The sequence below is a fragment of the Bufo gargarizans genome, chromosome 2 (assembly GCF_014858855.1).
Source record: "Bufo gargarizans isolate SCDJY-AF-19 chromosome 2, ASM1485885v1, whole genome shotgun sequence".
In the NCBI taxonomy this organism is placed as follows: Eukaryota; Metazoa; Chordata; class Amphibia; order Anura; family Bufonidae; genus Bufo; species Bufo gargarizans.
The window spans coordinates 579464834-579490283 of record NC_058081.1 but is presented as its reverse complement, the minus strand read 5'-3'; the positions used below and the strand labels follow the sequence as shown (position 1 = coordinate 579490283).

General features: G+C 43.9%; 1 protein-coding gene across 1 annotated transcript in view; it reads left to right on the top strand.

Annotated features, from left to right (window-relative positions):
• Positions 1-7979: 7979 nt before the first annotated feature.
• LOC122926747 (CMP-N-acetylneuraminate-beta-galactosamide-alpha-2,3-sialyltransferase 4-like) overlaps positions 7980-25450 on the top strand; it is a 28048-nt gene continuing 10577 nt past the window's right edge. Inside the window, exons 1-5 of the mRNA XM_044278221.1 lie at positions 7980-8051; positions 13575-13672; positions 17682-17745; positions 18150-18245; positions 24298-24487. Coding sequence (XP_044134156.1) covers positions 8008-8051; positions 13575-13672; positions 17682-17745; positions 18150-18245; positions 24298-24487 — 492 coding nt within the window. The 5' untranslated portion in view covers positions 7980-8007. The remainder of the gene's footprint in view (positions 8052-13574; positions 13673-17681; positions 17746-18149; positions 18246-24297; positions 24488-25450) is intronic.

Genomic DNA, 25450 nt, shown 5'->3' with positions numbered 1-25450 from the left:
TATATATAAGTGTGATGAATTAATCTGTATGAATTAATATAATATATATAGACCTAGAGCTTGGTGGCGCCATCATTCTCACAGCGTTGATCTACACTGCTTTTCCAATATTACTTTGTATATTTATGTATTGTATGTTTTTTTGGAGATGACATAATAAAGAAGGATTTTGCATTACATGTGTGGTCTTTGTAGTTCTGTTTGGTACTGTACTACACTGCGGTTTTTCCACATGGGAATCCACATTTAAAAAAAAAAAAGTGCGTATTCTGCAACGTGTGCAAGTGGTCTTATAGTCATACTTTTACCCATGCAGTCCAGCATTCTTTTACATTCATACATTTGTAGCAAACATCAAACGAACCTACACTACGATAATATGGCAGCATACGTATGCTATTTGTGTAGTGCACCGCTCATTTACAGTACATTAGATCAGCTGTATTACACAAGTAGCATAGTGTGCTGTGGCCAGGAAAAATATTTGTTTTCCACACTGAACATTTGTTTAATACCTGATACATGTGTACCTGTATAACTGCTGGCACTCTTTTTCGTGTACCCTGAGTCTGTCAGGATCCTTTAAGCAACTTACAAAACACATACAAGGACCATGTGAGGGGCTGGTGGGAGATACAGATGCTGGATACATACATTAGGAACAAAATCGTACCAAGGGGACTATGTATTCCATTTTTACCTACATCCAGGGTTCAGTCGCCAGAATTCAGTAAAAAATAGGAAAAATAATCGATAGATAGTTCACTGCGTCTTATGACATTACTTCTGGAGGAGGAGGAGAGAGTGATCCACGAGAAAAACACTTGTCTACTTTAGGAACAGATTGCAGCAACTAAAAAGTTCTCAGAAAATCCTGATTTTGCCGGCAAAGAGTTAATATTACAACAGACCAATGAGCGATTTACGTCTCAGCTTAAAGCATGGAAACACTCTCGATATTTCAGGGATACATCCAACTTTAAGGAAGGTTGTATCCTTTACTTTGGGGCAAAAACTATGAGAATACTTGAAGGGGAGACAGAACCCTCTTCCTCGGAAGGGGCGATTAAATCTGAGGGCCCCTCTCATTCAGGAGCTCAATTCCTCATTTTTTCATCTGTGAGGGAGAGATCAAGAGGGTATGGAGGCAGAAGTACAGAAGACCACGTCAATGGGGAAGAGGGGGGGTTAGGTGCACCCCCGGGAACTTATGCACTCAGGGACAGGAAGAATCCATAGAACGACAGCACCACGGTAGTGAAAGGGGTTTTGAGCAAAAAGGTGAAATAATTCAGGAGACCAGATACTCCGACGACCTACAGATCATCAATCTATCTGACAGACCCCTGAATCCCCTAGAGATGCAGGTGCTTAAGAAGGGACTTTCGTTTGTCCCCAGATGTGCATTCAACCTCTTCAATTGGGTCAAGGATTTGACCCTATTTGTAAGAAAGTTGAAATGGAAAAAGTTTTTTGCCATGCACGATAAACAACATTGCTTGGAAATGGGCAATGGCCCAGAGGAATTGCAGGGTGTACGCCTTCTGGTGGATTTGATGGAGGAGGGGAAGAGAGATCCTGGTGAAGGACTCTTCACAGATTTGAAACTCCCATCCACCAAGAATCCACCAATGGGGGACAATACACCAATGGATATACAAACCGGATTCCAAAAAAGTTGGGACACTATACAAATCGTGAATAAAAACTAAATGCAATGATGTGGAGGTGCCAACTTCTAATTTTTTATTCAGAATAGAACATAAATCACGGAACAAAAGTTTAAACTGAGAAAATGTACCATTTTAAGGGAAAAATATGTTGAATCAGAATTTCATGGTGTCAACAAATCCCCAAAAGTTGGGACAAGGCCATTTTCACCACTGTGTGGCATCTCCCCTTCTTCTTACAACACTCAACAGACGTCTGGGGACCGAGGAGACCAGTTCTCAGTTAGAAATAGGAATGCTCTCCCATTCTTGTCTAATACAGGCCTCTAACTGTTCAATCGTCTTGGGCCTTCTTTGTTGCACCTTCCTCTTTATGATGCGCCAAATGTTCTCTATAGGTGAAAGATCTGGACTGCAGACTGGCCATTTCAGTACCCGGATCCTTCTCCTACGCAGCCATGATGTTGTGATTGATGCAGAATGTGGTCTGGCATTATCTTGTTGAAAAATGCAGGGTCTTCCCTGAAAGAGATGACGTCTGGATGGGAGCATATGTTGTTCTAGAACCTGAATATATTTTTCTGCATTGATGGTGCCTTTCCAGACATGCAAGCTGCCCATGCCACACGCACTCATGCAACCCCATACCATCAGAGATGCAGGCTTCTGAACTGAGCGTTGATAACAACTTGGTTGTCCTTGTCCTCTTTGGTCCGGATGACATGGCGTCCCAGATTTCCAAAAAGAACTTTGAATCGTGACTCGTCTGACCACAGAACAGTTTTCCATTTTGCCACACTCCATTTTAAATGATCCCTGGCCCAGTGAAAACGCCTGAGCTTGTGGATCTTGCTTAGAAATGGCTTCTTCTTTGCACTGTAGCGTTTCAGCTGGCAACGGCGGATGGCACGGTGGATTGTGTTCACTGACAATGGTTTCTGGAAGTATTCCTGAGCCCATTCTGTGATTTCCTTTACAGTAGCATTCCTGTTTGTGGTGCAGTGTCGTTTAAGGGCCCGGAGATCACGGGCATCCAGTATGGTTTTACGGCCTTGACCCTTACGCACAGAGATTGTTCCAGATTCTCTAAATCTTCGGATTATGTTATGCACAGTTGATGATGATAGATGCAAAGTCTTTGCAATTTTTCGCTGGGTAACACCTTTCTGATATTGCTCCACTATCTTTCTGCGCAACATTGTGGGAATTGGTGATCCTCTACCCATCTTGGCTTCTGAGAGACACTGCCACTCTGAGAAGCTCTTTTTATACCCAATCATGTTGCCAATTGACCTAATTAGTGTTAATTGGTCTTCCAGCTCTTCGTTATGCTCAAATTTTCTTTTTCCAGCCTCTTATTGCTACTTGTCCCAACTTTTTTGGGATTTGTTGACATCGTGAAAATTTGAATCAACGTATTTTTCCTTTAAAATGATACATTTACTCAGATTAAACGTTTGATCTGTCATCTACGTTCTATTTCAAATAAAATATTGACATTTGCCATCTCCACATCATTGCATTCAGTTTTTATTCACAATTTGTTTAGTGTCCCAACTTTTTTGGAATCCGGTTTGTATTTCTAAAGGATGTTACAGATCAACTACAGATGTTGGAAGGTCGGAGACTAGGTGGGTCCAATCTATTTAGAATGGAGATGGAGGCTTTACTATCCCTTGAGCTCGACCCCTCTATTGTCATTAAACCAGCTGACAAGGGGGTGAATATCGCGATCATGGGTTGGGAACAATACAGGGAGATGTGTCTCAACATTCTAATGGACAATCAGTGCTATAGGATCCTTGACACCAACCCCACTGATAGATTTCAAATTAAATTGAGAAATATTCTAGCAACGGTCTATGAGAACAAACTTATCTGCCAGGTGGAATTTTCCTTCTTACTCCAGAAACATCCGGTGGTCCCATGCTTTTATAGTCTTCCCAAAGACCACAAAAGACTCTCCCCTCTCAAGAAGAGACCAATTGTTTCTGGGATAAGGAGCCTTACACAGGGTGTGAGCACATATGTGGATAAAATCCTGCGGCCCTTTGTGCTGGCTCTCCCATCTTATGTGAGGGATTTGATGGACGTGATCACAAAGTTAGAGGGCATACGAGTTGATGGCCACACCATGCTGGCCAGTCTGGATGTTGAGGGGCTTCACAGCTCCATACCCCAGGACAAAAGATGTGGGGCTGTAGCAACCTTTTTACGTGAACGGGGCACACATTTATGGCGACACAACAAATTTGTGTTGAAGTTACTTCAGTTCATTTTGGAACATAATGTATTCCTCTTTGATCGTCGCATGTACCACCAGCTCAGGGGGATGGCAATGGGGGGGCCCCTGTGCACCTACCTTTGCCAAACTTTACCTGGCCTGGTGGGAACGATAGGTGGTTTTCGTTGATGATGGAAATAGATGGGCCAGGCATATTAACTTAATGTGCTGATATTGTGGTCAGGGAGCACTATGGAGTTCAACAGTTTCGTGAAGGATCTGAACAAAAATGATCTGGGACTGTACTTTACATTTGAGATCCACAAAGACTAGATCACCTTCCTAGACCTGACCATTTTTAGGGATCTGAATGGTAACTTATGCACACGGCTGTTTAGAAAAGAGACCGCCACTAATAGCCTTTTACAATGGGAGAGCTGCCACCTTATGGCCCTGTAAAAAGGCATTCCCAAAGGGCAATATTTGAGACTGCATCGCAAATGTTCTAGGGTGGCGGACTATCGGGTGGCAGCAAATGATCTATAAAACCGTTTCAAGAACAGAGGTTACCCACAACAGGTTCTAGCGGGGGCATATCAGCACTCACTAGCAGTAAACAGTGACACACAGTTGGAACCGAAGATCAAAGTGTGTGATGACAAATTCAATCAGACTTGTATCGTTGCCACTTTTGATGAGGCACATGGGAACATATGTGAAGTTCTCACTTGTTATTGGTGCATTTTAAAATCTGACCCCGATGTGGGGCATCTTTTGGATGTCACCCCGGCAATCACATATCGCCGCGGCCGCAACCTCAGGGATAGGTTGGTCCACAGCTTCCAACAATCCGCTCAAACAACGACCTGGCTCAATCAACAACCTATGGGCACTTTTTGCTGTGGAGGTTGCATGGCATGTGAGGCTATTGGACCGGGTAATAGCTTCATCAGCACAGTGACACAGAGAAGGTTTGCTATCAAATCATTCATCAACTGCAAAACCAGAGGGGTCGTTTATCTGGCCACATGTGTGTGCGGCCTACAGTATGTAGGCAAGGCGATCCGGGAATTCCGGCGAGGAATTGGGGAACACCTCAATGACATCCAGAAAGGCTCGAATACCCCCATTGCACGCCATGTGACTTTGACTCATGACAGTAATATGGATGTCATAAAGTTTCAAGGGATAGAGGTGATTAGAAGATCTCCTAGAGGGGGCGACTATGACAAAAAAGTGTTACAAAAAGAGGTCCTGAGGGCCTTAATGAACACATCTCATACAAGTGTTTTGTATGAGTCTGACCATTGGGTGGGAGATAGCATGGCCAGTATATTTAATATCGGGGACCCCTATTTCTCCCACGGATTTCTTGTTGGTCGTATTCAGATGGCTCTCCCCTCTGTCACACTCATTTGCCCTGCATGAAATGACATTCATTCTTTGTCACTAGTGACCCCCTCTTTTCTGTCACATTCATTTCCCCTGTGTCCAGAGAGATGTATCACGAAATGATATTCATTTTTGGTCACTAATGACCCCCTTGATATCTGAAGTACAATTGAGTTTATGCACTGGTGTGGGGATGATAAATATATTTTTCTATGTCCGCACACACAATACATCCATCTTGGGAGGTACGGATCCCTTACCCACAGTTTCACACACAGTATAGTATGTGTGTGGTTATGTGGGGCGGATCGATGCTATTTAGCTATGTCTATGCGCACACATACTATGTGCGCTTGATCCTCTTACCTATATATGCATGTCGCCTCATAGATGCCGATATCACTCAAAATCGCCACAATATCCCTGCTGCTCTATGGGGTGACAAGAGCGTCTGAGCCGCGCCTTCAGCTTCTCCATTCGCCCACACAGGAGCTGGATCCACCTTACGGGGATTTACTTTCTTTATTTAAACAGCGTAATTTGGCAGCCATCCTAGCACCGATGCCGCCGCCTTAACACACTAGGCGGACTGTGTTGTATGTTTGTCTGTATTTAGTTTAGCGATCCTTAGCTCCTGATGAGCCCTGCGGAGAAACGAGTAGAGCTATTGATAGGATCAGGGAATACAGACTCAGTGAACTCTATATATAGCATGTATAGGGGGCTTAGCCGCTTTAATTGCTGGCAGTAGTGAAGGTGTCTGAGCATATAGAGGGGGGGATGGGGTATGCACATCCAGAGTGGTAGAAAACTAGACCACTATTAAATGGTGCTCATGTTGGAGCCCCCGATCTCTGGCTCAGCATACTCCTGCAAATAGTGTTTACTGGCCAAACAATACACAGTAGCTACTGGCCCTCCATCTGTCAGCAGACGTGTATAGTGCAGGGCCAGTTGTACAGCTACATTGTGTCTTTGTGCGCGGTGTATAAAATATCTATACTGCAACGCACAACACATTGGAGCCATTGGTACATGTCAGAAGGCACTACAGCAGGCAGACAGGGGAGCTGGATTCAGCATTTGGCTACAATGCGTAAGGCTCCTTTCACACGGGCGAGATTTCCGCACGGGTGCAATGCGTGAGGTGAACGCATTGCACCCGCACTAAATCCGGACACATTCACTTTTGTGGGGCTGTGCACATGAGCGGTGATTTTCACGCATCACTTGTGCGTTGTGTGAAAATCGCAGCAAGCTCTATATTGTGCGTTTTTCGCACGCAGGTCCCATAGACGTGAATGGGGCTGCGTGAAAATCAAGCAAGTGCAGATGCGGTGCGATTTTCAGGCATGGTTGCTAGGTGACGATCGGGAAGGGAACCTGATCTTTATTATTTTCCCTTATAACATGGTTATAATGGAAAATAATAGCATTCTTCATACAGAATGCTTAGTAAAATAGTGATGGAGGTGTTAAAAAAATAATAATAATAATTTAACTCATGTTAATCCACTTGTTCGCGCAGCCCGGCTTCTCTTCTGTCTTCTTCTTTGAGGAGAAAGACCTGTGGTGATGTCACTGGGCTCATCACATGCTCCTTCACATGATCCATCACTATGGTGATGGGCCATGTGAAGAGCGCAGTGATTTCACCATAGGTCCTTTTCCTCACAGATGAAGACAGAAGAGAAGCCGGGCTGCGCAAACAAGTGGATTAAGGTGAGTTGCTTTTTTTTTTTAACCCCTTCATCCTTATTTTACTAAGCATTCTGTATGAAGAATATGAAGGAAAATAATAAAATCTATACAACACCTAACCCAAACCCGAACTTCTGTGAAGAAGTCCGGGTTCGGGTCTGGGTACCAAACATGTTGATTTTTCTCACGTGCGTGCAAAACGCATTAAAACGCTTTGCACTCGCAGGGAAAAAAATCACGCATTTTCCCGCAACGCACCCACATCTGTTCCCTCACGTCACTCGCAACGCCCGTGTGAACCCAGCCTAAATGTTTGTAGGTCAATAGCAATCTTTTTTTCTTTTTCTTTCTTTGATTTGGATGTGTCAAAAAAAAGTTAGTTTTAATCTAGCTATTCAACATTTCTTCAGGCAGTGAATACTTCTATTAGTGATACGTAAATTCCATTATCGTTTGTGTCAGTGATTTTATTTTAAAATAAGCCCAAAAAAATTCAGAAACTCTATTTCTGACTTTTTAAAGCATAATTTAGGATTACAAGTCTTATATCCTGTTTTAAAGGTTGTCACCGCCCCGCCCCTTTACTAACCTCATTGAATATTATATAATAGTAATATAATTGCATTGTGAGCAAGTGTTCATGAGATGTTTTGAGACGATTATCTTCCAGCCATGTTGCCTTGTACTATTCTGTTTTACTAAATTTACATAGCAAAACCTGGTATTCATAGAATACACAAATACAGATATTATTATTCATTATTAAAGTGCCATTCATTCCATGGCGCTGTACATATGATAAGGGGTGTACATATATAATTTTAAAAAAAGTACAATAAGCATGAACAAAACGAGTTACAAACTGGTACAGAAGGAGATAGGACCCTGCCTGCAAAGGGCTTACAATCTACAAGGGAAGGGAGAGATATAACAAAACTATGGAGTATACAGGTTTGGATTTCTATTTACATTGTCGCCTCTCCTTTCAGTACGTCATATAAGGATATCCGAGCTGCATGCATGCCAGGAAACGTCGCAACCAAAGCAGCTGCCGTAATCCCCAAGTAAGTATCTACAATACTACTACTCATCATACCAATGGCTCTACAATCTTCCATGATGAAGGTACAGCATATACAGTGCCTTGAAAAAGTATTCACACCCCTTGACCTTTTCCACATTACACCCACAAACGTAAATGTATTTGATTGGGATTTTATGTGATAGACCAACACAAAGTATCAAGTATGTGTAAAGAAAAAAAAATTATACTTGGTCTTTAAAAATGTTAATAAATAAAAATCTGAAAATTGTGGCGTGCATTTAATAATCCAGTGTGACCAATTGCCTTTAGCAGTCACCTAATTAGTAGTGTAATTAGTGTAATTTATTTTCAGTTTAACCACAGCTGTTCTGCGAAGGCCTCAGAGGTTTGTTAGTGAACATTAGTGATCAGCATCATGAAAACCAAGGAACACAACAGACAGGTCACAGATAAAGTTGTAGAGAAGTGAAAAGCATGGTTAGGTAATAAAAAAAAATATCCCAAGCTCTGAACATTTCACAGAGCCCTGTTTAATCCATCATCCGAAAATGGATGCAGTATGGCACAATTGAAAATCTACCATGATATGGTTGTCCACCTAAACTGACAGCCCAGAACACTAATTAGAGAAGCAGCTATGAGTCCCATGGTCACTCCGAGGGAGCTGCAGATAGCCACAGCTCAGATGGGAGAATCTGTCCATAGGACAACCTTTAACTGTTTACTCCTCAAATCTGACCTTTATGGAAGAGTGACAAGAAGAAAGACATTTTTGAAACCAAGCCATAAGAAGTACCATTTGCTGTGTCCCCTACATGGCTTGTGGCAAACTATAAACATATGGAAGAAAGTGGTCTGGTCAGATGGGACTAAAGCTAAACTTTTTGACCTAAATTCAAAACACTATGTGTGTGTTTTTTAAACTAACACTGCACATCACCCTGAACACAAGGGAGGCTGCATATTAGAACAGTCTGAACTGGAAAGAGGTTTCTTTAATTCTTTGACTTACAGTGTACTATACACAATTATAGCGTGATGGTGGCTCATTATCCTGGCTTTTTTCTAACAAGTTTGTACAGCCACTAGCTGGAGTTCCAGGTGCAGATGCCACCATCTGATCGATGGGGCACTTTCACCAGAGTTCAGAGGCGCTTATTTTTTCGACTGACCTATTGACAGTCTTCTCAATCACTTTCTCTCTACTGGACTTCCTTTAGGGTGCTGTTACTTGCTTTCAGAATTTTGTTCTGCTACCAGGAGATCACCACATTGGCAACAGCAACTCTTCTGGTGGGAGACAACGAACCCTGCCGCTAACATGTGCCTATGTCACAGCATTATAAGATGTGAATATCGGTAGTTATGTATATTTTGGATAATAGAAGCAAATGTGTTAGCACATAACCCTTTTTGGTTATTTAAGGCTACTTTCACACTGGCGTTTTGGTTTCCGTTTCTGAGATCCGTTTCAGGGCTCCCACAAGCGGTCCAAAACGCATTACTTTTGACCTAATGCATTCTGAATGGATAAGGATCCTTTCAGAATGCATCAGTTTGCCTCCGTTCCGCCTCAATTCCGCTCTGGAGGCGAACACTAAAACGCTGGTTGCAGCGTTTTGGTGTCCGCCTGACGATGCGGAAGCAAACAGATCCGTCCTGACTTACAATGTTAGTCAATGGGGACGGACCCGTTTTTTTAACTGGACACAAGATGGCACAATGAAAACTGATCCTTCCCCCATTGACTTTCAATAGTCTTTAGGACGGATCCGTTTTGGCTATGTTAAAGATAATGCAAATGGATCCATTCTGAACGGATGCATGCGGTTGTATGATCGCGAGGATCCGTCTGTGCAGATCCATGACGGATCCGCACCAAACGCGAGTGTGAAAGTAGCCTAACTCCCAAACATTTTCATTTGTGACATTTGCTATCGGTAAAGCGTTTAGCGGTTTTATTGTGACGTTAAAGAATATGTTTTATGAATAAGTGCTGATAGATGGAGCAGGTATCTATAGATAATCTTATAGATTGTGCTCACACTTATAGACTTGCCGCCTAGGGCTTGCACTGCAAGTAGACAGGGTTCCAGTTAGGGCTCACTGTCCGTGTATTCTTTCCTGAACAACTTTGTGGAGAATGGTGGTATAGATGGTGTTCAGCAGTAGAAGAGAGGAGCTGATGGAGGGTGATCAGCTTTCTGCATATTGAATGTGCGGACATATTGGTCAGCATTGGTTGACATGCTGAGATGTTGGTCTGCATTCCGTACATGACAAGTGCTGAGTTGTTGAAGGCTAAAGATGCTGAGGTGTTGGTCATCATGTTGGAGAAGAGAAAGCGCACTACTGATAGATGTTATTCATGATGATCGGCTTCCTAGAGAGGAGGAGGATCTGATAGTTGGTACTCAAGAATTAAAGGGAACCTGTCATCAACCTTATGCTGCCCATACTAACGGCAGAATTAAGTAGAGACAGGTGAGTTGATTTCAGCGGTCTGTCATTTAAAAGTTAAAAGTAAGTGGTTGCCGAGAACCAAAATCACAGACTGGGCCTGGAAAAGAGTTCCCGGCCAGCTGAAAAGAGTCCTGGTTATTCATGAATTCCTGCTCTCCCGCCCACCTGCTGATGACTGACAGGCTTCTACCTAGTTTTCTCTAGGAGAGAACTGCCAATCATCAGCAGATGGGCAGGAGAGCAGGAGATTAGGAATAACTCTGACTCTTCTCAGGTGGATGTGACTCTTTTCAAGGCCTGGGCTGCAATGATTATGATGCTGGTTCTCAGCAACCACTGACTTTTAGCTCATGAGTGACACACCGCTGACATCAGCATTTCTGTCACAAATTTATGGTGCCCTCAGTTAGGTCAGCATAAGGCCTCATGCCCGGCGGCCGTGGCCATATTGCAGCCCACAAACAGCAGGTCGTCAATCCACGGCCACCGGCCATGTGCACCCCGCATCACGGATGCGGACCCATTCACTTGAATGGGTCCTCAATTCCAGAGATGCGGAATGGAGTCACGGATCACCGGAAGCACTATGGAGTGCTTCCGTGGTGTTTCTTTCCGTGGCAATTGCGGTCCCCAATGCACGGAACAGCTGCACAATGGCCGTGTGCATGAGGCCTAAGCTAGGATTTGGAAAAAAATAATGAGATGAATATAACTATATTCTATATCTGATATACATACATGTTGTTCTGCTGAATGGTACGGTGTATGAATGATGAGATATTGTGCTCAGGCCATTAATGTGATTTGTTGACTGGCCCATGAGAATTCCTCCATAATTTCCTGCTAGATGACGCTCTTTGCTTAGCTGAATCAGGAAATGGAAGGTCCGACATGTGAAGGGTCTGTGCATTGCAGCAGTATGCAGTGGCGTGTCTAGGGTGTTTGGCACCCGGCGGCGGGTCCTTTCTTTGGCCCCCGCCCAATACTTAAAAAATATATATGCCCTCTTTGTGCCCCCTTCAGAGTAATAATCCCCATTGCGCCCCCTTCAGAGTAATAATCCCCATTGTGCCCCCTCCACAGTAATAATCCCCATTGTGCCCCCTCCACAGTAATAATCCCCCTTGTGTCCCTTTCACAGTAATAATCCCCCTTGTGTCCCTTTCACAGTAATAATCCCCCTTGTGTCCCTTTCATAGTAATAATCCCCCTTGTGCCCCCTTTATAGTAATAATACCTACTGTGCCCCCTTCATAGTAATAATGCCCATTGTGCCCCCTTCATAGTAGTAATGCCCTCTGTGACCCCTCCATAGTAGAAATCCCCATTGTGCCCCTTCACAGTAATAATGCCCTGTGTGCCCCCTTCACAGTAATAATGCCCTCTGGCTCTGTGCCCCCTCCATAGTAGAAATGCTCATTGTGCCCCCTTCACATTAGTAATGCCCTTTGGCCCCCTCAATAGTAGTAATGCCCTCTGTGCCCCCTCCATAGTACTAAAGTCCTCTGTGCCCCTTCATAGTAATAAAGCCCTCTGTTCCCCCTCTGTCTTAAAAAAAAAAACGAAAAAAACCACAGTAACTACTCAGATTGCGATGCAGCACTGTATGGGCGGAGCTTAGGCAGATTTCCAGGCTGCAGGTTCCGCCCACACAGGTCAGCAACGCAATCTGTGCCTGCAGGCTGAATGGTGGAGCAGGGAGAGGTCTTCCTGCTTCACCATTCAGAGCGCCGCGGGCCTGAAGAGGGGGAGGAGCCAGGGGAGCTAAGCGGTAAGTGACAGGACCACAGCTCCCAGCACTCCAGCAATGAGCGCTTCCATCTGTATTGACGGAAGCACTCATTGCTTCTGGCACCCCTCTGAGAGCTCGCACCCAGATCGGACCGCCCCCTTCCCCTTCCTCCTACTTAGTACGCCACTCGCAGAGAAAGATAAAGCAGGGGATCCCAGTTTGCCTGCCAGCTTACCCCAAAACCTGCTGGAGCTATGAGGAAGATCGAATATTGTCTGGATGCAAATTTACTCAAGTAAAGCTGTTAAACTCAACTTATTCTCCACCTCCTACAACTCTCTCCTTTCTGGCTTTACTTGAGTAAACTTGCATCCAGACAATATCCAATCTTCCTCATAGCTCCAGCAGGTTTTGAGGTAAACTGGCAGGCAAACTGGGATCCCTTTCTTTATCTTTCTCTGCTGTGCTAGACTCTGCTTTATTCTGGTAGCTGGACTTTAGGACTGTTATGGTACCTTTTGAACTTTGGATGTTGACCTCCTCGTGATACTCTGTCTGTATCTGTAAGGAGTCATGGTGCTCTATGAGCTGCTTCCCTTCACGGGGTGGCCATTCCCCTCACTGCACCATCTTGTCCCACTGCACCACTAGTCCCTTGGTAGGAAGCAGGACTAGCCCACTTCTGCCAAACAGAGGGGAGAATGGCATAGTACATGGACAGTACATGAACATAACAGTTACATAGCAATATTATGAATGCACAGTGTAGGAGGACCCAGATTATACTATTGTTAGGCATTAGAGACAGTAGCAGGGTGGAAGTGTCCGCTCAGGGGTACTACACCTGTGAACATGGGACCATCACAGATGCCTTCAGCTGTGAAGTGCTCATAGGTACAAATCTGCTGACAGACGCCCTTTAATCCATTAAACGTGATGCTGCCACTAACAAGTTGTCCCAGATAGAAAAACATGGTGGCTTTCTTCCAAAGTTTGCAAAACATACATCCATGCGTTATATCTGGCATTGCAGCTCAGGTCTATTGACGTTAATAAGACAGAGGTGCAGTACTACACACAACCTGTGGAAGGGGTGGCACTGTTTTTGAAAGGAAGCAGCCATGTTTTTTTTTATATTCCTGGACATCCCCACCTTCAAATTATAAGTTGGGTGCTGCTACCCCCTTACATGCTGGTTGCAGATGACTAATTTTGGTACCAGCTATGATATTATTAGACTGTAAATGCTATAGATGGGTACTCTTTAGTATTGCTATGTGTGCACTAAATACTTCACTGATGTTACCAGGATCCTGATCCTCTTTCCCCTCTTCTCATTTATTTCAGTTACTCAAGAAATCACAGCGTCTTCCTGCAGCTCAGTGACTATTTCTGGACAAAGACTTCGTCTTTGTATGCTTTGCCATATGGCACCAAAGGAAGTGGTAAGTTACTGGTTTAGGAATGAATTCCCCAACATCAATGCATTATCCGCAAAAAGGGAAAATACTCATGGGTCTTTAAGGCTGGGTTCACATCACATTTTTCCCATGCCTCAGACTGATGCCATACAGTGGCATCCGTGCACCATAATTCAATTGTAAAAAAAAAAAGAAAGTACACTTTTTTTTTACCTCACTGTGATGCCTTTTTGTATCCTTTTTTGTAATGGATACGTCAAATGAAGGCATAAACGTCATGTGAACCCACCACTACCCTATTCCCACCATTCATGAGCTAAACTTTGTCCAGCATCTCTCATTTTATAACACTGGCACGGTAGTATAATATAGACACTGTATTAACCGCCTCCGGACCGCATAACGCAGATCTGTGGTCCGGAGGCAGCAGCTCTGCGCAGAGTGACGCATATACGCGTCATCTCGCGAGAGCCGTGACTTCCTGTGAACACGCGCACACAGGCGCGCGCGTTCACAGGAACGGAAGGTAAGAGACAGGATCTCCAGCCTGCCAGCGGCGATCGTTCGCTGGCAGGCTGGAGATGTGATTTTTTCAACCCCTAACAGGTATATTAGACGCTGTTTTGATAACAGCGTCTAATATACCTGCTACCTGGTCCTCTGGTGGTCCCTTTTGTTTAGATCGACCACCAGAGGACACAGGCAGCTCTGTAAAGTACCACAAAACACTACACTACACCCCCCCGTCACTTATTAACCCCTTATGAACCCCTGATCACCCCATATAGACTCCCTGATCACCCCCCTGTGATTGATCACCCCCTGTCATTGATCACCCCCCTGTCATTGATCACCCCCCTGTAAGGCTCCATTCAGACGTCCATATGATTTTTACGGATCCACGAATACATGGATCGGATCCGCAAAACACATACAGACGTCTGAATGGAGCCTTACAGGGGGGTGATCATCAATGACAGGGGGGTGATCACCTCATATACACTCCCTGATCACCCCCTGTCATTGATCACCCCCCTGTCATTGATCACCCCCCTGTCAGGCTCCGTTCAGACGTCCGTATGATTTTTACGGATCCACAGATACATGGATCGGATCCGCAAAACACATACGGACGTCTGAATGGAGCCTTACAGGGGGGTGATCAATGACAGGCGGGTGATCACCCATATAGATTCCCTGATCACCCCCCTGTCATTGATCACCCCCCTGTCAGGCTCCGTTCAGACGTCCGTATGATTTTTACGGATCCACGGATACATGGATCGGATCCGCAAAACACATACGGACGTCTGAATGGAGCCTTACAGGGGGGTGATCAATGACAGGGGGGTGATCACCTCATATACACTCCCTGATAACCCCCTGTCATTGATCACCCCCCTGTCATTGATCACCCCCCTTTCATTGATCACCCCCCTGTAAGGCTCCATTCAGACGTCCATATGATTTTTACGGATCCACGGATACATGGATCGGATCCGCAAAACACATACGGACGTCTGAATGGAGCCTTACAGGGGGGTGATCAATGACAAGGGGGTGATCTCCTCATATACACTCCCTGATCACCCCCTGTCATTGATCACCCCCCTGTCAGGCTCCGTTCAGACGTCCGTATGATTTTTACGGATCCACGGATACATGGATCGGATCCGCAAAACACATACGGACGTCTGAATGGAGCCTTACAGGGGGGTGATCAATGACAGGGGGGTGATCACCCCATACAGACTCCCTGATCACCCCCTGTAAGGCTCCATTTAGACATATTTTTGGGCACAAGTTAGCGGAAATAGATATTTTATTTTTACTTTATTTTTCTTACAAAGTCTCATATTCCACTATCTTGTGTCAAAAAATAAAATCACACATGAACTCACCATACCCCTCACGGAATCCAAATGCATAACATTTTTTATTTTCATAATATTTTCATAAAATTCGATGAACTCTCCAGGCCCCTCATTGAATACCTTGGGGTGTCTTCTTTAAAAAGTGGGGTCACATGTGGGGTATTTATACTGCCCTGGCTTTTTAGAGGCCCAAAAGCGTGAGAAGAAGTCTGGGATCCAAATGTCTCGAAATGCCCGCCTAAAAGGAATTTGGGCCGCTTTGTGCATCTAGGCTGCAAAAAAGTGTCACACATCTGGTATCGCCGTACTCAGGAGAAGTTGGGCAATGTGTTTTGGGGTGTTATTTTACATATACCCATGCTGGGTAAGAGAAATATCTTGGTCAAATGCCAACTTTGTATAAAAAAATGGGAAAAGTTGTGTTTTGCCAAGATATTTCTCTCACCCAGCATGGGTATATGTAAAATGACACCCCAAAACACATTCCCCAACTTCTCCTGAGTACGGCGATACCACATGTGTGACACTTTTTTGCCGCCTAGGTGGGCAAAGGGGCACACATTCCAAAGAGCACCTTTAGGATTTCACAGGTCATTTTTTACACATTTTGATTTCAAACTACTTCGCACACATTAGGGCCCCTAGAATGCCAGGGCAGTATAACTACCCCACAAGTGACCCCATTTTGGAAATAAGACACCTCAGGGTATTCCGTGAGGGGCACTGGCGAGTTCCTAGAATTTTTTATTTTTTGTCACAAGTTAGTGAAATATGAGACTTTGTAAGAAAAAATTAAAATAAAAAATAAATCATCATTTTCCGCTAACTTGTGACAAAAAATTTAAAGTTCTATGAACTCACTATGCCCATCAGTGAATACCTTAGGGTGTCTACTTTCTGAAATGGGGTCATTTGTGGGGTGTTTGTACTGTCTGGGCATTGTAGAACCTCAGGAAACATGACAGGTGCTCAGAAAGTCAGAGATGTTTCAAAAAGCGGAAATTCACATTTTTGTACCATAGTTTGTAAACGCTATAACTTTTACCCAAACCATTTTTTTTTACCGAAACATTTTTTTTTAATCAAAGGCATGTAGAACAATACATTTTGTGAAAAATTTATATATGGATGTCGTTTTTTTTGCAAAATTTTACAACTTAAAGTGAAAAATGTCATTTTTTTGCAAAAAAATCGTTACATTTTGATTAATAACAAAAAAGTAAAAATGTCAGCAGCAATGAAATACCACCAAATGAAAGCTCTATTAGTGAGGTAACTACATGTTCCCGCGCTACTGCTGCCTCCTCCTTTTCTAACTGAAGAGGAGGACTGAGCGCAGCAGTGCACAGCACAGGCAGAGGTAATGCTGCAGTCTGATGGAGAGAAGGGCCCCTCTGCTAATGTCCCCCGGCCCCATAAATCTCACTGCTGTGCAGGTGGAAGAAGGAGACAGAGCAGTCCCTGTTCATGAAATCCTAATGTATTCCTCACATCCCGCCCCAAAGCAGTCACCCTGACACCGCCACAGTAATAAGGGGGGGCCGCTAATATTTATTAAACCGGACACACTCTTTGACAAGAGGCATTCTGGGGCGGTAAGGTCTGTTTCCCACAAGGAAAAGTCACTTTGTGGGGTTTGTCACGTATGGAGACCAGGATACCGGTCCTATATGTGGACGGGATGCAAGCAGCAGAGCTGAGCTTCTTAGAGTAGCAGAGCCGAGCTTGTTAAATGCAGTAGGGCTAAGCTTGTTAGATGCAGCATTATAAATCATGATAACGCCCTGCGCTCCTGCAAGTCCAGAGCGGAGGATCACACTCACACACGGAGCGTGATTCCCGCAATGGACTCGCTCGTATGAAACAGCCCTAACTGATGAAAATAACTGACCGTATAACTAAAGTGTGAACTTGTCCTTATTGGGACACTATATTGTAGAATTATGAAGTCTTGCATGGTCCTGTCATTTGCCACCACGTACTGGTATTATTTGAGAATCACTGTTTGCTCAATCGATACTTATTATTATTTTTTTCTACTAATGTTATACTCACGTTAAACTTATGAAGACTGAGGTTGATTATTTTACAAAATATTTTAATACTAAATTGCATTTGTTTTAATATGCATATATTGATTGTGTTATCCCTTTATTTAGAGGAGCTGATAATGCAGGCGCTAGCCCGCACCAATCATTATCACATACCCCAGGAGATTGACAGGTAAAGCCGCTTCACACTGATGAACAATGTTTTGGGCACAGTCCCTGTACTGCGCTGTGGAATATGTTGCTTCTATGTGAATAACAGGAAATAAATTAATCTGCAATTTTCCTTGGGATCAGTAAAGTGTATCATATGGTAATCCATACAGAAACTCTCTATTTGTATATTGTCTAGTCTTGTTCGCCCCCTAGTGATCACTCTGAGAAGTGACCATGAGGAGCTTACAGGAAATGCTGTGCCTAATGTCCTCTATATGTATACATACTCATACACCAAATATTCTTATCTTACATATTACATAGAGGATGCACACTGCAGCCAAAAGCAAAGGCTATTACAATCCAGTCTGATAATCCATTAATTTACATTTACGTTTGTATTCTATTTCTGTCTGTATTCAGGCTGCAGTGTCGTCGCTGTGTTGTGGTGGGGAATGGATACCGCATGAAAAACAGCTCCTTGGGTGAGATCATTGATAAATATGACGTAGTCATCCGGTGAGTGGATATTTATACGGGGTCTCTTCTGGCTCTGCTTCTTTCATGCCATCATGGATCTTGGAGAATTTAAAATGCAGGCTTGGTAGTTGAGCGGACTTGGGGTGTCTCTATCCCAATTTTTGTTCTAGATGGATATAAACACCCTTGCTTCTATGTGGACTTCTTGCTTCTGATGCTTCTAGGCCCTGGCTCTGGATAGAAACAGTCCCCCCCCCCCCCCCCTTCTAACTTCAATTTTTCAGCCGTACTGCCATGTTACTGGGAGCGGAAGATTGATCAAACTGGTGTAAAGTAGAACTGGCAACCAATCAGATTCCACCTTTCATTTTTCACGACTCCTTTGGAAAAAGAAAGGTGTAATCTGATTGGTTGCTGTTGGTAACTTAACTAGTTTGATAAATCTCTCCCTTTGTTTCTTCCTTGACAAACAGAGCAGAATGGTATTTGTATTGGTTGCTCGGCAGTGAACAGAGGATCACTTTGCGGAGATCTGGCTGTGAGAGAATGACTGAGCATGTGTGACCACCTGCCCTAACGTCACTAAGTACCATTCATTCTGCTATACAATTTGAACACCAGATGGTGCCATACTATGTTAGTCAATGTAGCTCTTCACTAGATCGTTTTTTGACAGCATCAAAACGGCAAACAATGTTGTTATCGTTAATGACCTAAATTGGATTTACACATGCTGGGTTAAAGCCGTATGTCGGGAAGGAAGTGTTTGCCGCTCGTTCAGTGGAGGTGAAGCACTGCATTTTACATGCAGCTATCACCTCCACAGTATGAGAATGAGCAGTTGCTATTGTGATCGTTCGTCCTCATGCAGCAGCATTGTTTCTGGGCAGCAGATCGCTGTTTAGGCTTCATGCACACGACCGTTTGCCTGTGCGGCGGACTGCAAATTGCGGTCCGTAATGCATGGGCACCGACCGTGTGCCCAAGGTCTGTGGACTAGGACCGATTCACTTGAACGCACCGCAACGCACTGTTTCGGATCCATTTAAGTAAATGTTTGCGGGCGGCAGTAGAGGCACGGACCTGCTCCAGTCGTGCGCAAGAGACCTAATTCAGCATTACATACTGTAACTATAACATCCAATGATGCGTCCTCTGATGTAGAAGTTCTCTTCAGACTTTAATAACTTCTTTCAGCCGTGTCTCATTTGACACACAGACATCTTAGATTCTGTACTTTTCGATCATCCTCCCCGCTTCCTGCAGTGCCCCCAGTATTACAATGCCCCTCTGTAGTGGTAGAATATATAATGGCCCCTCTGTAGTGGTAGTATATATAATGTCCCTCCTTTATTGATTATATATAAATGCCCCTCTGCATTGATAGTATACTTAATGACCACCTGTGATATATAATGGGCCCCCCTATATATTGGTTCTATATATATAATAGCCCCTCTGTATTGGTATTGTATATAATGGCCCCAAGTGATATCTACTGCCCCCTTTATATTGGTAGCATATATTTTGGCCCCTTGTGATCTATAATGGCCCCTCTGTATTGGTAGTATATTTAATGGTCTCCTCTCTATAGTATACATAATGGCTCCCCTCTGTAGCATGTATAATGGTCCTATCTGTAGCATATATAATATATATAATGCCCCCCTCCTTTGTAGTATATATAAAGGCCACCCTCTGTGGTATAGATAAGGACTCCTCTGTAGTACATATATGCTGTAGTGCCCCCAGTACTGCCAGCATACATAAATAAATAAATAGATACTTAACTCTGTTCTGCTCTCTGCCACCATCTGAGATGCAGGCCACAGGCTCTTTCTACCTGTGCCAGTCTCCTGTGCCCCACAGTAAACTGCTGTCCCCTTCAGAGGCAGGTCGACTGCCACCTGAGACAAGATACTCATCTCTCCTCATGGCAGAAGCGGGCCTGAATGAACATGATATTTTGAGCGACAACCTCATTAACCTTTGGGCAACCAAACTCTTCTTTAGTTAACCTCCCTGGCGGTATGATTATGTCAGGAATTTTGTACCAAAAGTGGTACAATTGTTTGCATGAAATTTGGTGTTATGTATTGTAGGCCTGCAATTCTTAGTAATTACTTACTTAAACCTGACCAAACATGACTTTAGTAGACATCCCAGATGTGATAAAGTTTCAAAACAAAATCATGAATTATAATCTAATAAATAATATCATTTTATTTAATAATGTAATAAAAATAATGAAATTTGTCAAACACAGAAAATTCAATGTGACAAACTTTGAAACATGGGACTGCACAAAGTCCGACGTCACAATCAGGACAATGGAACCTGGTTTCTTTTCGGACTTTCTTTCTATTGCCATCTCTCTTTGAGCAGCAAACCACGCACATCCTGGTAGGTGCTGACTTTTTTGTGGTTGGCGGGATGAAGTCGATAAAGTGACGACCAGCCAGGCATTCTGGGTTGACAATGTCAACAGCACGACGTCCAGGTCTGTTCACAGCTACTGATGGCGTCTGGTGGTTGACAAAAATCCGCTCAACCACCTTCCATATAAAGTCAGAATGAACAAGAGGCGTGTCACTCTTTGCTCTGTGCAGGATATATGCATTCCAAAGGCATTGTTCCAGAAGATGCCTGAAGATCTTATAATATTATTTTTTTTGCTGTTTGCGCATAGCTGGATAAAATGTCATTGCCTGATCGGCTCTGTCGACCCCTCCCATGGTGTTATTATAGTCTATCACGACTTGCGGCTTCAGCACATCTTTCCCACCTTTTGTGTGGACCATGGCAGTAGAGCTATTGTGCACAGTACTCATGAGACACACGTCCTTCTTGCCCCTCTGCCAGGCAACCATTTCTCCGGTTTTGAGTTTTTTCTTGGCAAACATAGATGGCATGTCACGTCGATTAGGCCTAACGGTACCATATGCATCAGTCTTGTTTTGTAGCAAAACCTCATACAGTTCCGGAGACGTGTAGAAATTGTCCGTGGTCACACAATATCCTTGGTTCAGCAATGGCTCCAGCAGTGTAAGGACAGATGATGTGGCCATCCCATAGCCGCTGTACCTGGGGTTGAACGTCGTGCCTTTACCGGTATAAATGACCGAATTCCAGATGTACCCAGTGGATGACTTGCACAGCATGTAGGATTTGATGCCAAACCGCGCTCTTTTGGATGCAATGTACTGTATCCAGCTTAGGCGTCCCTTGTAGGCCATCAAACTTTCAACTACGCTGACGTCCCTTTCTGGCATGTAGGTCCGCTGGAAATTGGTCACAATAATTTGCCATACCTCCCAGATTTTTTTTTTTGTTTGGGCGCAGGATGCGTGGCCTCATCAAATTCTTCATTGTTTGTGAAGTGGAAATACTTCATGATGAGGGAAAACCAGTATTCTGACATCACGGTGCAGAAAAATGGAGTGGCCAGTAACTTATTGGTGGTCCAGTACCATTTCTGGAGCGGTTTCCCCATCACCCCCTGAAGAATGATGAGTCCCAGAACCTGCCACATACTCTCTTTGGTCACCGGTTCCCACTTTCTGCTTCTGGAAAATGTGGCATGCAGCGTAGTAGATTGGTGCTCTTGGTAGTGATTTGTCTCCGTGACAATTTTTTCAATTACCTCCTCAGTGAGGAATAATTGCAGGTATGCCAGAGGGTTGTCACGCTCAACATCTACCTTCATCCCAGGTGATCCAGTGAACAGGAATCTTGGGGGCGCTATCTGGTCCGTATCGCAGTCAATAGGGCACCAAGTGTGCACATGGCTGAGGTCAGGTGCAGGATCATCGCCGTTGTCACTTGCTAGATCAGTGTCAGTGTCAGATGACAAATCTCCCCACGACTCACTATCGCTCAGTTCTGCGAGCACCTCCGTGTCACTGTCACTGTCACTCAACTGGTCCAAAACCGCTTTTGAAGTAAAGTTGCGCTTTTTTGATGCCATGGTATCAATTTATTTCATGGGCACAAATTACAGTAAAATGGCAGGCAAGGGGAACTGTACAGTAATCACATGTCAGATCTGAGGTTATACAGTGTAATCCTCTCAGATTACAATGTATAACCTATTTTCTGTGTGTGTGTCACTTTTAGTGTTTATTAATTTTTTTTATTTGCCGCCTAGTTCCGCCCCAATGCGCAGCTGCTGCTCGCAGGGAACGGAACCAGGAAGTCAGATGCGCTCTCGCCGGCGCTCACAGCAGTGGACATCGCCGGATCGCCGGCAGAAGGTGAGGGGGGACTCTGCAATGTTACCCCGAGCGTGACTCGGGCTTACCGCTCCTGGCAGCGAAAATTAACCCTGAGTCACGCTCGGGAATACCGCCAAGGAGGTTAATCAATGGCACAGACATTTGTTTTATTAACTTCCTTAATGGTGTTTTATGGGAGTAAAATACAGTATTGACCTATCCTTAGGATAGTTGGGGGTATGACTTTCAGCACTCCTGCCGATCTTCTATTAGAAGAGGTGCTCCAGTGAATGCTGTGGCCCATTGACATCACGTTCATCAGTCTTAGACCTTAGACATAGCTCAGTCTCATGCAAGTGAATGGGTCTAGGCTGCAATTCTAAGCACGGCCACTATAAAATGAACAGCCCTGTACTTGGCAAGCTGTGAGGAGACGGCAGTGTGGAAGAGAGCAACCACAGCCACTTCAAAAGGCTGGTCAGTGGTGGTGTCGGGAGGTGGACCCTATGATCAGAATAGGTTATCAATATTCTAATCCTGGAAAACCCCTTTAAGGACATATGCAGTACCCCAGGTCTGAGTACTTGTATGTATGGAATTGACAGAGTTAACTAACTCTGACACAGCCCTTGCAGGAGGCTGAGGTGTGGACTGTTTAGATCCGCCCCCATCTCAGTTCAGAGTAGTCTAGTCTAGACTAGTGTTTGGAGAGAATCGCCTTCTCTGAAGACCTCATCATTTCTACAGTACTCGAGAGGGAGCGAGAGAGAGGGAGTTCCAGGATTAGGGATGAGCGAACTTCATATTTTGAAGTTAGGGTATATGCTGTATTGCGTCATGGATTCCGTTACCACGGAGCATAACGCAATTCCACGATGGAATGCATAACATAATGCCTTTAGTGGCATTCCGTTATTCATTCCGTTATAATAGAAGTCTATGGCCAGCATAATGGATCTGTCCGATTTTCGTTATGTTGGAGTCCTCTTCGTTATGTTGGAATCCTCTTGCAGAGAGAGACAGTACCACTCCCATCCTCTGTTTCAACTCACCAGGGGCTTGCGCCACATACTACTAAATCACTTAGTCTTTTATCATGGTGTTTCCTGCTCTTTTTATGAATCGCGATATTTGCCAAAACCTCATGAAATAATTAGTTCCACAAGGTATACTGTTCTATAGAACCCAGGTGTTAGACAATAAGATATTCTTTATTTAACCATCATTTAAGTTTTTGGGGGGAATTTTAAAATTGATAACCTATCCTCAGGAACCTATAGGTTCCTATACACTTGTATAGGAATGAGCCATCCCATAGAAGTGAATGGAACCGCTGTAATTACACCTGCTTGCCGTTGTAAAGGAAAGGAAGGCAGTGCTCACATGGAGCGTGGCCTTCTCTTCAAACAGCTGATCGACGGGGGTGCCAGGTATCGGACCCCCGCCGATCTGATATTGATGACCTGTTCCTGGAAGAATGCAGTGTCCCAGGAAGGAAGGGGGATTGTGTTCATATTAAAGGAATGTGGACTCACGTGGACTGTCATCCTAATGCTATATTGTAGATAAAGTAGATCTGATGAGTTGACCACTGTTGCTGGGGAAGGCTTCATACCCAAAAGTTGTGGCGCTAGTTCATTTATGTCAATGGAAAGAGTAGCCACTGACAAAGTGGTAAAAAGTGGTACTGCTATTAACAAAAAATGAATGCACAATTTATAGTAATTTTCAAGAGGAATCATCCCTTTGTTGTACCCGTTACATGTTCTATTCTTTATATTTTAATTGGAGATCATATCATTCATCACATTAACTGTATCATAATTACGATCTCTTGTCTACTTCTCATTATTCTAATCTATACAATTTCCTCATAGGTTGAACAATGGCCCGGTTCATAATTATGAGAAAGATGTGGGCAGTAAGACCACACTACGCTTGTTTTACCCAGAATCTGCGCACTTCAACTTGCAATTGGAAAATAATCCAGAGACTCTAATGGTGCTGGTGCCATTCAAGGGTCCAGATCTTAAATGGCTGAAAGCGATCCTGAATGATGAGAAGAGGGTATGTTGTTCTTGAGAGCTCTGTGGGGTTTAATACACAGCTGCAGCACCACAATGTCCCATCATTGACCTGCTACATGGTTGCTGTGTGGGTGCTATATTGACATAAGGGATATCATATATATATATATATATATATATATACTGTGTATGTATATATATATATATATATATATATATAAAATGTAGCTTGGTGCTGTCTTACTCTTGTGGCAGCGGCTTATCTCCCCGAGAAGAAAAGGATCAGACATTTGAACCCTCCCCCCCTACCCCGATCTGCTCTCTGGGAAGAGTCAAGAGGCCCTCATAAACATTAGATGGTCATCCAGTCTCACTGAAATTGGTGGGTTTGGTGAACATACTGTAGAAGCCAACATTTATGGCCAGGTTAATGGGGTTCTTGTACAGGATGCCATCGCCATTGACCTGCTGATTGGCATACTAGGAGAATAGGATACTTCCTGTGATAGCTGAGCTGTGTGTGTAGGTGGGGAGGGGGTGCAGGAAGTCTAGCAATAAAGTACACACAATGGCCACTTTATTACAGACACCAATCTAGTATGTTCTTCCTCCATTACATCATTCTCTATATACTCTCAACATTGTTGCAAAAGAAAATACCACAAGGTCAGTGGCCCCAGCTAGTCTAGCACCAGAGAAAATGCCCCATGTGAAGTTGTTCTGATAGCTCAATTTTTCCATTTTAATGTGTATTCACACTGAAAATGATCTAAGGAAATCTTGCTCACTTTATTTTGTGCTGAACACATGTTATTTCCATACAGGGAAAATCCAATCTTGAAGTTGCAGGAGAATCTATGTTTTTATTCATACGCAAATGAGCATGTTGGAACAAGGGGAAGGGCTGAATCCTTGGAGCACTGCTTTTGTAACTCCCTCATGCTCTGAACACTCCCCCCCCTTGATTTACAGGGCTAGACACCAGCATGCTGAGGGCAGAGCT